Source organism: Ambystoma mexicanum, chromosome 11 (genome assembly GCF_040938575.1).
Source record: "Ambystoma mexicanum isolate Mex_15411 chromosome 11, UKY_AmexF1_1, whole genome shotgun sequence".
NCBI classification, from domain to species: Eukaryota; Metazoa; Chordata; class Amphibia; order Caudata; family Ambystomatidae; genus Ambystoma; species Ambystoma mexicanum.
This window is the reverse complement of record NC_090934.1, coordinates 199391631-199407641: the sequence shown is the minus strand read 5'-3', so window position 1 is coordinate 199407641 and position 16011 is coordinate 199391631. Positions and strand designations below refer to the sequence as shown.

The 16011-nt window shown below is 48.7% G+C and overlaps 1 protein-coding gene across 1 annotated transcript in view; it reads right to left on the bottom strand.

The window, feature by feature from the left end:
- The window catches only part of LOC138503233 (uromodulin-like), a 33557-nt gene that overhangs the window by 2603 nt on the left and 14943 nt on the right, over nucleotides 1–16011 (bottom strand). The window contains exons 6-8 of the mRNA XM_069622819.1: nucleotides 10431–10679; nucleotides 8188–8341; nucleotides 1250–1334 (exon numbers count right to left, since the gene is read on the bottom strand). Coding sequence (XP_069478920.1) covers nucleotides 1250–1334; nucleotides 8188–8341; nucleotides 10431–10679 — 488 coding nt within the window. The remainder of the gene's footprint in view (nucleotides 1–1249; nucleotides 1335–8187; nucleotides 8342–10430; nucleotides 10680–16011) is intronic.

Here is a 16011-nt window from a genome sequence, read left to right as displayed (position 1 = left end):
AAAACATCTTTTGAGGAAATTATCTGAATTTCATAGATGGGCAGGCTAGACAAGCCTTGCTAGAGCTTTTGGGTTTTGCTTAAGACAGATTACACTTTTCCGGGTGAATCATCAACTTGCGCTCATATCTTGTGCTGGTGGCTTGATTGAATGGATGCTCACAAGCGATTAGTGGCAGGGTGATTGGGTGTATGATGCAGCACACCACCTGTCTAGATGTAGGAGGATTTGCACTGGGAAGGCATGATTGGGCGCGTGCCCTCACACATGACGTGGTTTAGGGAAATAGCTTACCTGAGCACATGAATTTCTATCATTATTATCACACTTTCAGGAAGAGATTTTTTTTGGTGTGCTGACGATAGCTTATTTGCTTTTCACTCAAATGTTGATCAGCCTCGCCTCACGTTCCCGCAGTTTATCTCAACCCACAAAGTAAACAGCAAGTTGTATGTTTCCCATATAGGCATCCAAACTCACTTCCCACCTAAAAGCTCAACCTGCATCCCACCAAAACATCACAATCTCAGCTGAGTTTCTAAAACCTTAGCTCTGAATCTGGGGAATGGCTTACCTCTCTAACATAAGATATTTGGATGTCTGGAGTCATGCACAGGCTCTCCTAGATCCAACTAAATCCAGTGGTTGAGTCTGCAGGGATTCTTGGATGGGTTTATGGGAGATTTGCCCAGGACTAGTAATGGCTACTCTTTGCACATTAACCTCTGTCTCATTCATGTAGCTACACTTCATTTAGTTCCCATTTCCTTTTGACAGTGGTGATGCTGTCATCTGAACTTAGTAAATGCTCCTTGCATTATAGACCTCCTGGTACCTCTGCAACTGAAGGCATGATCAGACCTTGGGCCAGGACAGGGTCTCAATGTGGCACTGCACGTCATTTATGGTGTCCTACAACCATAAGAAGCAGTGATGTTGGAAAACCATATGATTGTACGTTTTCTCGTGCATTAACACATGTTTTAGAAATAAAAGGATGCATTAAACCACTTTGTAGCATCTCAAATTAAAATAATTAGGGAAAAGTTAATGCTACCTTCTCTTCTCTCATACATTTTATCATGCCCCCCTGAATATCCCATCTATCTACCGGCTTCAGCGGGAAAGCGGGCAGGGTGCCCTGTGCTGTCAAGGAATCTGACAGCAATAGCGCATGCTCCAGGAAAACCTTTCTGGTGCTAGAGCTCAATGTGTGCAGAGTGGAAGGCAAGACAAGGCGGTCACTCACTTCCTTCAAAGGGCCCAGTGCCCACTTGGCCTGTAGATGAGTCTCCACTCTTTCCGATACGACCTGCGCGTGGACCATTGCAAGTCTACAAAACAAAGCAGTGCGTTACTAAAAAATGACAATGTCTGTAGTTGATACGGGTCTACCAATCAGTTATCAAGAAAGGCCAGCAATCAGCAACAGGCAGGGTGGGTCACATCTGTCAATCAATTACCCAGCTAGAACAGCAAATCAATTGAGGACACGTGTTTATACATCAGCAATCAAGCATCAGCGGAGGACATCACATCCATCAATCAGTCATCGATGTAGGTGGGCACAAGGATCAATCAGCCAACAGAAACACACAGTTCATCTTTCAATCAGCTCTCAGTAGAGGAAAGCAAGCATCTATTGATCTGCCTCTTTGGAGGGCAGCGTGCATATCAATGACATATCAATAGAGGACAATACTTTCTTCAATTATTCAACAACAGGGGGCAGCAGGTGCATGTCAATCAGATACCAAAGGAGCACAACACACCAATCAATCAGTCATCAAAGGGGGACAGCAAGCACCAATCGGCCATCAGTGGAGTACAGCAGGCCCGCAAATAAGTCAACATGAAGGTGGCACGCACAGTGCCTGCCAATCAGCCATGCATAGATGACATCATTTCTATCAATCAGCCATCATCAGGGCACAGCTCGTCAATTGGGCAGCACATTTAGGCTCTGAGTCGCCCTTGGTCCTTTGCCAGGTGAATCTGGGCCTTCGCCAGCATTAATCTCCCGCTATTTTTGCTTCTGTTCTCCCTAATATGTGCGCGCTACTTCATCTTTTCTGATTTCCTGACACATTTTTGACAGAAACACTGCGACACGCAAAAACGCAGACGCAATGTCATCGTCAACGCAAGTACAGAGTGGGAGAAACACTTGTGGACGGGGATAGGTGGCAGCAGAGAGTTCATACTGGAGTGAGTGGCCCCATAGCTGCAGGCCCTCTCCGTGTGACTGTGCCTGGCTTCACAGTGGCTTCTCTACTGAGTTGCTTGATAACAATTAGATATGGCTACCCTGCTTATGAAACGAAAGTCCTGAAGCGCTATGCAGAGATCGGCTGTGTTTTTTTCCCTTGTTTTTTCTTTCAGAGGCTTGGTGGATCAGTTTTGGAGGGGTTGACGGGGGAAACCCTAGAGGAGGCGCCCAGATAACAGGGCAGCGTCATCCTTCCGCTCCCCTGGGCAAGGGGGTGGGGTTGGGCAAAAGCATGCAAAGCAGTGTTGCCAGGTCCGCTTATTATAAGCGACTTTGGGCTTGTTTTTGCCCAAAGTCGCTTATAATATTTGGAGGTCGCTTGTCGCGGTTTTCGTCCGCTTGTTGGACCGTCTGTGCGCGTGTAATTGGGCTTGTTTATATTGCTGTTACGCCCATTACACGTCGCACAGAGCGTCCTGCACTGGGCTGCTGGCAGCACTTGTGTCTTGCTCTCAGGTGCGCCCTGTGTTTTGAATATGCTTAAGTGTTTGGCACTGATGGGATCGTTACTTGCCCACCAGGTGGCCCATCAATGCCAAATGCCTAAACATATGCAAAAAAAGCGCCCTTTAAAAGTTTTGTCATGCAGGCAGACACACTGCCATGTAAAGATGTAAAGAAAGGGATTGGTTTAGTTTAGCGAGCGTCACTCTATAGCAATATTATCCTGGTGATATCCCTAGTGCTGACACATTATCCACTAACATCCTTTATTTATTTTTTAAAAACTTTTTTTTGCAAGACTGGGTTAGAGGATTATTGGAATCTATATACAACATTTTCTCAGAAAGATGTATTCAGGAAGGCCATGTTTCTTTTCAGCTTCCAATTGGCCATGTTACAATATTATATAGCGCCTTGGATTAAGGCGCTATATAAAACAATAAATACAAATATTTCAGGGCCTTATTATTTTGCAATCTGGGACTTCTAGTCACCATGCAATAAAATATTGTTGTTCTAACACACTATGTCAGTGTTCTGTCTATGTATGTTTTTCTTGTTGTGTTATGTTTCTTACTTTTGAGACCTTTCCACAACTTTTTAGGTGCACGCTTGTTTTTTCCGCTTATTTGGATGTGAGTCAGCTTGTTTTGGGCTTGTTTTTGAAGGGCATTCAGCTTATTTTTTCCTTCCGACCTGGCAACACTGATGCAAAGCCGAGTGGTTAGCCCAGAAAGAGCTGTGAGGGGGCGGGTAGCCCCCCAAACAGGATAAGAAGCCCACGAAAGGGCAACAAGGGAAGGGGTGTGCCCTTTAGGATATGGCAGCACCATCTTTTCACCCAATGAACATCGGAGGAACGAGGCCGGGGGCAGTTTTGTGTTTGGAGCAGTTTGTTCGTGGAGAGATGGTGCGTGTGCCAGGAAGCTGCCGTGAAGATCAGGAACATCCTAACTGGAATCCAGCAGTGAGGAAGGGCTGGCGTGGAAGAGCACTGGTGAAAGGGAGCAGCACGGTGAGTTGAAGGTGAAGAGGGGGTACCCCTCCGTCACTGCGGCACAGCGGGTTCACAGCCTTAAACTGCACCCCGGCTCGAGGAGCAGCAAAGATCAGAGTGTGGGCGGGCTGCAGGCACCGTCGAAGTTGTAAGGACTGACGGGCTGCAGCGGTGAACACTTGGTATAACAGCACCGCTGAGGAGCAGAGTGCATAATGGGCCCCTGAGGTGAACACTGTGGACATTTTAAAGGCATTTTTGCACTTCTGAACAAGAGTGGCTGGCGCCGGTGACGTTTGTGAAACATCTCTCGGAACAGTGCGTGTGCCCCCGCAAAGGGGACAACAATCAGGGCATTCCAATTGATTTGTGTGTTTCGGGTATTTCGAAAACAATAACACTCTGCAACAAATCAGCACCTTAAAAAGAACTAAAATGGATATCGAGTGAGGGAGCTCTTTTAAAAATCCTTCAGGACATACAAGATGTCGACACAAGGGGCGGGTACACCAGGAGGAAGCAGCGCCGAAAAGGATCTGGAGCAATTCATTCAAATAGCAAGAATGGCAGCAGCCAGGCAAGGGGTAAACTGGCTGCAAAAGGTGGCAGCAGAACTTGATGGAGAAGTAGCTGGTCCTTCAGATGGCAGGTCATAGTCCCCTCTGTTGTTTCCCACCTACACGGAGGAACAGGCCATGCAAGAGTTACTGGCCATTGAAGAAGAGGAACCTGGGGCCAAAAGAAGAAGGGTTGTAAAGAAGGAAAAGGGGGGGTCCTCTTTTATTTTTATAGAGGTTATAGAGGGGCCTGAATCTGGAGGATAAATATATTGTGGAGAGGGGGGTGGGTTCAGGCTACCTCTTCCTCTGAGACACTTACAGGTGTGGCACACATATACATGTATCAGATCCTAGTACATAAGATCTGTATATTTGTTATAATAGATCACAGACTTTTTTTTTAAAGTGCACAACATTGTTTATTTACACATAAAGGATAGCTTACTTTCCTTAACATATAGACATATACATGTAAACTAAAAGTCCATGTTCGCATTATATTGTGTCATCGTATAATGTAACTGTCTTATGGGCATAGGCAAGGTGAGGATTAATACATCATGACTGAGAGTGCAATGTTACTAAAACATGCACCTATCGAGCCTGAACCCACCCCCCTCTTCACAGTCAAAAGAAGAAGGACATTAACTGTAAAAGCAAAGGCAATTAGGCATCAGACTGAAGCAGTCAAGAAACCAACAGCTGGGGGAGATAAAAGCAGAAGGAAGAAGCAGGGGCCTCTTGCCAACCCAGCGGCTGTTTCTGCAGAGGTTCCATGGAGTAGCCGTGGCAAAGCGGGAGGGGTTTTCTCTCCTCTCGCGATCAGCGCTCCTCAGAGGCCTCGCAGCAAGGGCGCTGGAGGTATCGCTGAGGGCTCGGCTTCCGTCGGCAAAAAACGGCACTCCTCCAACCCAGGACCACCTGCAAGGGCAGGCGGGGCACAGACAACAATGGTTGGGGGAGCTTTGGCCTAGAGTGGACTTGGTTCGAAAATGGGGGAAGCAATGTTTTGAGATGGAGCAGTCAGCTGGGCGCCGCAGCTGGAGAACGATTTCACAAACTTTGGTTTTGCAGTGATGATAAGCATGTAGTGTTTAGTAAAGTGATAATAAACCTGCAGCCTTTTATGCCAACAAAAGAAGAATGTCTCCATCTGTCCTTTTTCCAAAAGTGGGAGGTGGGGGTGGAGGATGGAAAGAGCAATAAAGTTGGTATAACTATGGACAAATGCCCAGGTTATGTGAAGGCAACATGACTGATCTACCCTTCACACATGGGAGTGGCTGCTGATGTTCAGCAGCTGCACCAGCCCCTGAAGGGGGCGATAGGGTGCAGCTGGCATAGTGGGCAGTCCCTCAGGCCTTCAAGCTGCCTACACTCGTCACGAGGGAGGCCGGAAATGGGAGGGCGGAGCCAGTTGGGGGGGTGGATTTACTGGACGATCCTAATTCACTAGAAATCAGGCTGCAGATGGTAGCCACGAGCATTAGCGCTGGCTGCAGAAGCCACGGCAGTCACCCTTAAGGACAGCTGGACTCCTTAACAACTGCAGAGTGGCCTGGGCTCTGCTCCATAGAGGAGTATGGGATGTACAGACTGTCCCCAGTAGGAAAGGATACCTGAGGTGTGTTCTAACCCAGAAGAACTTACCTGGAGTTCACGCTGAAGGGTTATAAACCCTGTTGGAAAGCCCAGGAAAGGAGAAGACCACCAGGGATTATGTTTAGGGCCTGCTTTACTAAGGGCCGATGCATTGCAGGGATCACAGGAGTTATGTTAAGGGCCTGCTTTACTAAGGGCTGATGCATTGCAGGGATCACATGGGTTATGTTTGGGGCCTGCTTTACTAAGGGCTGAAGCATTGCAGGGATCACAGGGGTTATGTTTAGGGACTGCTTTACTAAGGGCTGATGCATTGCAGGGATCACAGGGGTTATGTTTAGGGCCTGGTTTACTAGGGGCTGATGCATTGCAGGGATCACAGGGGTTATGTTTGGGACCTGCTTTACTAAAGGCCGATGCATTGCTGGGATCGCAGGGATTATGTTTAGGGCCTCTTTACTAAGGGGTAATGCATTGCAGGGATCGTGGGGATTATGTTTAAGGCCTGATTTACTAAGGGTTTAAGGGCTGATGCATTTCTGGGATTGTGGGGATTATGCTCAGGACTTGCTTTACTAAGGGATGATGCATTGCACGGATCACAGGGATTATGCTTAGGGCCTGCTTTACTAAGGGCTGATGCATTGCAGGGATTGTGGGGATTATGTTTAGGGCCTGATTTACTAAGGGTTGATGCATTGCAGGGATCCATGGATTATGTTTAGGGCCTGCTTTACTAAGGGTTGATGCATTGCAGGGAACGTGGGGATTATGTTTGGGGACTGCTTTACTAAGGGCTGATGCATTGCAGGGATCACAGGGATTATGCTTAGGGACTGCTTTACTAAGGTTTTATGCATTGCAGGGATCATGGGGATTATGTTTGGGGCCTGCTTTACTAAGGGCTGATGCATTGCTGGGATCACAGGGATTATGTTTAGGCCCTGCTTTACTAAGGGTTAATGCATTGCAGGGATCGTGGGGATTATGTTTAAGGCCTGATTTACTAAGGGTTTAAGGGCTGATGCATTTCTGGGATCGTGGGGATTATGTTTAGGACCTGCTTTACTAAGGGCTGATGCATTGCAGGGATCACAGGGATTATGCTTAGGGCCTGCTCTACTAAGGGTTTATGCATTGCAGTGATCCAGGGATTATGTTTAGGGCCTGCTCTACTAAGGGTTTATGCATTGCAGAGATCGTGGGGATTATGTTTAGGGTCTGCTCTACTAAGGGCTGATGCATTGCAGGGATCACAGGGATTATGTTTAGGGCCTGCTTTACTAAGGGCTGATGCATTGCAGGGATCACATGGGTTATGCTTAGGACCTGCTTTACTAAGGGCTGATGCATTGCAGGGATCACATGGGTTATGCTTAGGACCTGCTTTAGTAAGGGCTGATGCATTGCAGGGATCACATGGGTTATGCTTAGGACCTGCTTTACTAAGGGCTGATGCATTTGAGGATCCCAGGGATTATGGTTAGGGCCTGCTTTACTAAGGGTTGATGCATTGCAGGGATCACAGGGGTTATGTTTAGGGCCTGCTTTACTAAGGGCTGATGCATTGCAGGGATCACAGGGATTATGCTTAGGGCCTGCTCTACTAAGGGTTTATGCATTGCAGTGATCCAGGGATTATGTTTAGGGCCTGCTCTACTAAGGGCTGATGCATTGCAGAGATCGTGGGGATTATGTTTAGGGCCTGCTCTACTAAGGGCTGATGCATTGCAGGGATCACAGGGATTATGCTCAGGGCCTGCTTTACTAAGGGCTGATGCATTGCAGGGATCACATGGGTTATGCTTAGGACCTGCTTTACTAAGGGCTGATGCATTGCAGGGATCACAGGGGTTATGCTTAGGACCTGCTTTAGTAAGGGCTGATGCATTGCAGGGATCACAGGGGTTATGCTTAGGACCTGCTTTAGTAAGGGCTGATGCATTGCAGGGATCACAGGGGTTATGTTTAGGGCCTGCTTTACTAAGGGCTGATACATTGCAGGGATCACAGGGGTTATGTTTAGGGCCTGCTTTACTAAGTGCTGATGCATTGCAGGGCTCGTCCATAAATTGACTTTTTTTTAAAGTGACCTCTGTTGTTCCAAAAACAACTACGTGTACATTATTTAATGTACCCTATTCAAGGGGCCCTAGAGGGCGCTATGCTCGTTTTGTGTTTTTTATGGAGACTTTTAACTGGCTTCTCAGTAGGTTGGGAGGGTGGGAAACGGCGCCAGGAGACTAGAGAAGAAGGGCGCAGGCCACATACACAGCTTTGCATGCACAGCGGAACTCGGGGCCTCTGGTTCTTACCGGGATACACTGACCCCGACAGATGGTAACGTCGGCGAACAGGTAGAGGTAGTCGGAGTTGGTGATCTTGAACACTTTGATCTCAAACCGGGCTTCGCTGTAGTTTCCGTTGTTACGAATGGTCAATGAATCCGCCAGGTCAGCAGAGGGGCACCTGCAGAGGAGGAAGAGGAGGGAGCCGGGTTTACATGCAGACATTCAGTGCCCATGCCTAGGTAGAGAAAAGCCCTGGTGCCCAGCTTCCAGGCAACCAATGCCCATACATAAACACAGGGCGGCCCTGGGGGTCCGCTGAGATCTGATACATATAATGTCTGTCTCCAGACACCGCCCTGCCGCTGGTGCCCTGCTCCCATGCGTGCATTGTCCATCTTCGACGCAGCGCGGCTCCTGGTGCCGCCCTGAGACATGTGCTACCCATCCCTGAACATGGGGCACCTCCTGCACCAGAAGTGCAGTGCCCATCCCATGACATAGCATTGCTCCTGGTGCCTACTCTCCAGACTTCCAGTGGCCATCACAAGACACCATAATACCACCTGGACATGCAGTGTCCATCTCTAGAGACAACACTGCCCCTGCAGCCCACCGTCCAGATATGCAGTGCCCACCCCCAGAGCGTGCAGTGCCCAGGTGCCCACCCTCCAGACATGAGCTACCCCTCCCTGATCACAGGACTCTGCTTGCTGCCCAACCACCGGACCTGCAGTGCCCATCCCACCCACAACAAAGCATTGATCCTGGTGCCTAATCTCCAGGCATCCAGTGGTCATCACAGGACACTGTAATGCCACCTGGCCAGGCTTTGTCCATCTCTAGTCACAACACTGCTCCTGGTGCCTACTCACCAGACATCACAAGACCCTGCACTGCTACCCGGCCCTTAGACATCGAAGGCCCCTCACTAAACACTGCATTACTCCTGGTGCCCACCGTTATGATATACAGTGCCCATCCCTAGAGACCATGCAGCGCCCAGGGCCAACCCCAAAACACTGCACAAACACTGGTGCCAAGCTCTCAGACATGCAGTGCCTCTCTCTAAAGCCAACATTCCCCCTACTGCTCACCCTCAACACATGTAGTGGCCATCCCTACGCACGGACATGCTCATATCAGCGGCCACCCTCACTTCACATGTCACTGCCATTCACACTGCAGGATTCCTGATGGAGGACACCCCGTGTCTTACTGCAGTGGCCCTGACAGTAGGCCAGACCCTCACTCACACTGCAGCTGACTGCACAGTAGACCAGACCGCAACTCGCACTGCAGCTGTCAGTTCAGGAGACCTACAGGAAGAAACACCGACTCACACTGCAGCTTTAAGTGAAGAATCGCTCACACTGTAGTAGGTCAATTCAAAACTTCTGATAGAGGAGATGACCACTTACACTGCAGCGGTCAATGCAAGAGTCCTAACATAGGAAACTCCCACTCACACTGCAGCAGTCAGTGCAGGAGACCTACTGAGGGAAACACCCACTCACACTACAGCGGGCACTGCAGGAGTCCAGAATTCCACTCACATTTCACCTGCCACTGCAGGGGCTCCACTAGAAGAAAATCACTCACACGGGAGCCATGAGTAAGGGAGCCCAAACTGAGGATATCTCCGCTCACACTGATGGAACCACAGCAAGGGTCCTCACAGAAGAAGCCCCCTTTCCCGGTGCAGTAGTGGCTGCAAGGCCCCTAATGGAGGAACCCCTGGCACACACTGCAGCTATCACTGCAGGAATATTAACAATGGAGTCTATAAACAGACGCCACCATCAGAGAGGATGGCTAGCACTGCGCTCACTGCAGGGACACTGATAATGCAGCGTGAAATGTGCAAGAGGAGGATTTCTGGATAACCCAAAGGCTGCCCTCCCTTGATGTTGGCCTCTTTCTGTCTCTTATTATTAATGTTACTAATAACACTGACGCTAATAATGGCAATACTAGTGATTATAAACATAATAGCACCAATACCTCTTGGGAAGCAATAGTGTAATACCAGATTTTACAGACTGCTTAACCAAATGCTGTGCATTGATGAGTATTGCTACACTTGCACTGTCCTGTCTTTAAAACTTTATTAAACAGACGTTTGAAACAATCTGCAATAATGGCTGTACTTTGGCCAGTTTTGTATGTCGGAAGTGTGGGTGGTCTGCCCATGGAGGTAAAGGCACTTGGACATGAGGCCAGCAGGGCCTTCTGCTTTGGCATATGGCGGGACCTGTTATGAGACTTACCTATCGGTGATGATGTCATATTGCGGTGTCGCGTTGGGATCGTTGACGCCGGTGGCGTAGAGGCGCGTGACTGCCAAAGAGAATGACGCAGCGTCAAGGTCCGGTATAATGACGCTAACGTAGAGGGGGTCCTCGACGTTCAAGGTCACGGTAGCTCCGGTGTAAGGGACAGCGAAGGCAGGATCTGTGTAGCCGAGCATCATAACAAATACTGTGCCGACCCCTCCTGGGAGCTGGATATTGCTGACGCTGGAATAGAAATAGACGATTAGCTGTCATGTCTCATGTGCTGAAGCAACAGGCCTCAGTGGTGCTGGCTGATATTGCATATGTTACGCACTATACAAATAACACATCATCATTATCGTCGCTCAATGAAGATTACCCCTGCTAATAGCACAGGGAGTCTGGATTCTATTAAAGACAAGGAGGCGAGCATTATGCGTCACATTTATTCCTGTCTCCAGCAGTTTCAACAAAACCAAAACGTTATAACTTCCCAGATGGGAAAAACACATTTTCTTTTTTTACATTTCTTGAAAAACTACAATTCCCTTAGTTCCAGTCTTTCTGTAGTCCATCATGCCTGTGCATGTGATCATAGTCCTTCCTGTTTCTGTTATCTCCCTCTTCTTTAATGCTCTTAACTGAACTCCAACAAGAAACCAAAAACTCTGAACTTGTCCACATACGGAGCCTCCTCTCGCATCTGCACTGCTCTGCTTGGCCTCCCATATGCCTGATGGGCTTCGCCAGATCGATCAGCCTATGCTCACGCTAGCCTGACTCAGTTGTTCTTCTGATCCTCTCCTACCAAAAACATAATGAGCACATCACGGAGGCGGATACAACCCTATACCAAGAGAAAATCCATCATAAACATAGTCATAGACATTGGCCCTCATTACAACACCGGCGCTAAACCATGGCGCTATTAGCCATGGTTCGTGCCGGTGTTGTAACAGGTCCGCCATGGTTCAATGGGGAATTACCACCCCATTTCAAGGTTGGCGGGCGGTAATTCCCCATTGAACCATGGCCCTTCCCCATTCCCATTATCGCCCCATAGGGCTTTATGGGAATGGGGAAGTCGCTAAGTACGGTAGCGCAAATTGCGGTACCATACTTAGCACCAAGGTCCCTTTTCGGGTCCCTACTTTAACGGCTGGTGTAGACCAGCCGTTAAAGTCGGGTCTCGCAAACGGACCTCGTAGTAAGGCGCTAAGTGTTTAACGGCGCCGCAGCCTTTTACGGCGCCATTAAACACTTAGTGCCAGGGTCGTATTGAGGCCCATTGACATTGACTCTCCTGTGTATCTAGGGTGGGAAGGTAATGCTCGCCTCCTTGTATTTAATAGAATTAAGACTCCCTCTGCTATTAGCAGGGGTAATCTTCATTCTATGTCAAGATCGGAGGTGAGCATTATGCTTGTTCAAAGCTTGTCATTACTGTTGCTGCTACTGATTACACAGGCATGAAATAGAACGTTCTAAACGTAGTATCTCTGGCCCAGTCGGCCGCTTGCAGAATATCTTGCAACTTTGCGCCTTGCGCTAGTGCCTTTGAAGCCATTGTGCTCCTCACGGAATGCTCTCCAAATCTAGCCATGTCTGATCCTGCTAATTGCATAAACTTGCACACCCATCTTGCTATAGTTGTCATTGCGACTGTTTTGTGAGGCTTCCTGCACGCTATAAACAATTGCGTTGTCCCCATTGGTCTTCATATACTCGTATTCCTTTATGCAGGCTGCTACACACTATTTGGCGTAATTTAGCACTATTAAAACTATTATTATTAAAAATAATTTAAACTAATGTCGTGGAACCGGTCTTTGTTCTCCTGACTAATGTACATGTATCTCTTTCTGGTCCATATGCCTTTTTGTTCACGTCCAGCGCTCTGACGTCCACTACAGGAGTCTAGGGATAAAAGCATTGCTAGTTTCCCTGACGGTTGTTTCAATGACATGTATCTGTTTACTGGCCAGCCGGCGAGTAGTTTCAGAACTAGTGTCACATTATATAGGACGTTGTATCTTGGTTCTGGTGGCCTCCTGAATTGTACTCCTTTAAGGAGACGAACAACCGCTGCGTTCTCTTCTACAGGCATGCCCTCGACGGGCAGATGTCCTGCTGATATAGCAGACCTGTACACTCCTATCATCCTGTACGCCTTCCTGCCTTGCAGCAGCTCTGCCAGAAAATTCAAGATCTCCGCTACAGGGGCCGAAACGGGATGAAAATGTCTCCCTTTGCACCATCGAGACCATCTGCTCCAAGCTGCGTCGTCGTTCTGTCTCGTGGACGGCGCCCATTATTCTGTGATGAGGAGGGCAGCTTGTGCCAAAATGCCCATGTGGTCACAGCGTCTTCTGCTATCATGCACGCCAACAGCAGGAGAGTCCCTCTCACTCTTAGAGGATGATATCACCCAGCTGGGTCCATGAGTAGGTTGTCACCTGGCGGAAGTACTCTTGGGTAATAGGTCACCAGTTTCATCATCATCGGGAACCATACTTGCGACTTCCATATATTGGAGCCACTACTATCATCTTCGCTTCCTCTCGGCGGACATTTGCTAGCACTCTGTTCATCATTATGAATAGTGGGAACGCGTGGTGCATGGCTCACCTCCTCTCTTGAAGGAAAGTGTCTTCTCCTGCCGTTGTCGGATCTAACCTCCAGCTGAAATACCTGCTCTTCTGAGCCTTCAACCTGTATGCAAATGAGCCTATGTGGACTGGTCCCCATAGCTCCTCGATCTGTTGAAAAATACTCTTGTCTAGCTTGCAGTCGCTGGATTGTGACAAGTGTCTGGGGTTGTAGTCCGCTATCTTATATTGAGCGAGTCCGGAAAATATTCCGCTACTACCGAGGTCCTTGATTCGAGGGAGAAGTGCCAAAAATCCTTGGCTAGCTCCACCAGCAATCTGGATTTCCTCCTAAGTGATTGATGTATCTGACCGCTGATATATTGTCCATCTTCCGCAGAATACAGGAACTCACTTTGCCTTTCGTGAAAGCTTTGATTGCGAATGACACGGCTAGCAGTTCCAGACAGTTTTTGTGCATCTTGAGCTCTTCTGCGCTCCATTTTCTCCCTGTTTCTAGTTCCATGCAGCGGGCTCCCCAGCCTGGTCTTCTGGAGTCTGACTCTATCATCAGATCGGGTCGGTCTATGAATATGGCCGTCCCATTACAGGCGCCCCTTTTTTCCAGTTCTGTCTTGGATTCTTCATTGAGGGGTTCTATTTGGTGGTACTTTAGCCCCTGTTGTAGGTGCTTTATCTTTAGTCATTGCAGGGCCCGATAATGTAGGGGCCCTGGAAATATCACTTGAATTGATGTAGCTAGTAGACCCACTACTCTCGCTATTGTCCTCAGGAACACTACGCTCTTTTCTATGCAGCTTCTTATCTCTCTTTTTATATCTCTTACTTTCCTAGCCAGTAGTTCTAAGGTAGACATCTTGGTGTCTATGATGAACCCGAGGAAGTCTACTAGCCTCGTCGGGATCAAGTCTGACTTCTCTCGATTTCCTTGGAAGCCTAGTGATGCTAAAAGCTCCTTCACACAGCCTGTATGATACTGGAGCGTCTTTCTGTTGTTCGCTAGCAGCAGGATATCACCAGGTAAATAATCATCCTGACCCCTTTCTCTCTGCTTGCTGCCGCTATCAGCATCATGAGCTTCGTGAAGTCACATGACACTGAGGCTGGCCCAAATGGCATTGTTGTGAATTGCCAAAATTGTCCGTACCAGTCGAATGCTAGGAAGGGTTGGTATCTCCTTTGGACTGGTATTGTGAGGTAAGCATCCTTTAGGTCGATCCTCTGGAGCCAGTCGCCCTGTCTGAGGATATCCTTGAGCTGGTGAATCCCTTCCATCTTGAAATGGTGGTATGTCACCCAGCCGTTCAGCTCTTTTAGGTTTTTTACGGGTCTAACTTTGTCTTTCCTGTGCATGAGGAACATGTTGCTTATGAATCTTGGGGGTGTGGGGCACGGCTCTTTGGCTCTCTTCTGCGCTAAGCTTTGCAGTTCCATATATAAAATCTCTTTCTCTACCTGCGCCATGTGCATTGGTCGGGGTTTGGGTCTGCATGGGTACTCATATACATTCTAGTTGCAACCATTTGACTGCAAAACTCAGGCGTCGCTGGAAAGTGCGTGCCAGTTCTCCCAGAAGCGTTGTGTTCTCCCCACAACTGACGGGTATGATGTATATATCACCTGTGGGGAAGCCTTGTCCTCTTCCCTGATCTCCTCCTCATCTTCTTCTTGGGATGCGCCCTCTCATGGGGAAGAAAACATCTCGCTGCTTGTTGTCCCAGTAGTGGGTCCTGCTATTTTGAGGCCTTCTTGTGGCTTGATATCGACTGGTCGCTCGGCCTCGATACCGACCGGTGCCATAGAAAACTCTGCTCAGGAATATCTTCTTTATAGATGCTTGAGGCTTCTCTAGGGAGGTGTACGAGCCTACAAATCTCCCCATCTCCTTTCCGAGCATCTCCCTGAACAGGAGTCCCTGCACTACCTCCCCCGCTCTGTAGGAGGCTAGGTCTCCTAGCTTGGGGTCGATCTTTAGGAGGAGGCCGCTCCTGCGCTCTGAATATATGGTGCAGTTCGTGTTGCCTAGGTGGCAAACTGCCCTTTGTGCCCAGTTAGCTAGTATGTCTGGGTCCACCTCTTTGCTGGTGTCTCGGGAACTCTCTGCCAGGTCCAAAATGTTGGCCAAGCGCCCTGCAATATCGAGTACCTTTTCCTGGCAGCTCCTCCACAATATATCTCTCCCCTTACGGGGGTCTCTGGAGGTCTTTGACACGAAGGCCAGCATCTTCGGGTCTAGTTCTGGTGCCTCTGCCACCTTCCCCGCAGCTCTGGTCTCGGGCATTCAGCCCGAATGCGCTGCCTCACTTCCCTCTACTGTACCATGTATTTCGTGACTCGTGGTGAGGGCAGCCAGTCTGACGATTTCGGGTTTCGGATACTCTCTGCTAAAACATGTCTGACATCTCATCATTTTCCTCTATGTTATTCTCCTTTCTTAGCTGTTTCTTGGGAGGCGGTTGTGTCTCGTCCTCATCGGCTCTGTCTTCCTCTTCTTTTGAGAATTGTGGGGTCTCTGTGTGCTCTTCCTCTGAGTCCTGCCCCTCATTTCCCATATTTTCATCCCCTGGGTAGAGGGTAGTGAGGCTCGGTACTCGCGACTTGCGCATTAATTCATCCCTTAGTTTCATGAAGGCGTCGGTAGCTTCTGGGGCCTCATCAACTGCCCTGTCTGGCTGACCCGGTGGGTCAGAAGAGATCTCCCTCTTCGGGGTCTAGTTATACCCCTGGGGGCCCTCTGTCGTGGCCCTTGTGGACGCGCTTTCCTTATCATTGGTGCTCTTGCTCTTCTGGCTTAAGAAAGTGTCAATGGTCGCCAGTCTCTCTTGAAGGGGTCTCACCCCTTGTGCTACTGCCTTTACCAGTGAGTTGCCGAGCACTGCTTGAAAACTATAGGCCAGGTCTGCAGCCTGTTCCTCCTCACTCCGTTCGACTTCTGCCATGTTAGTATGTGCCATGTTAGTATTTGC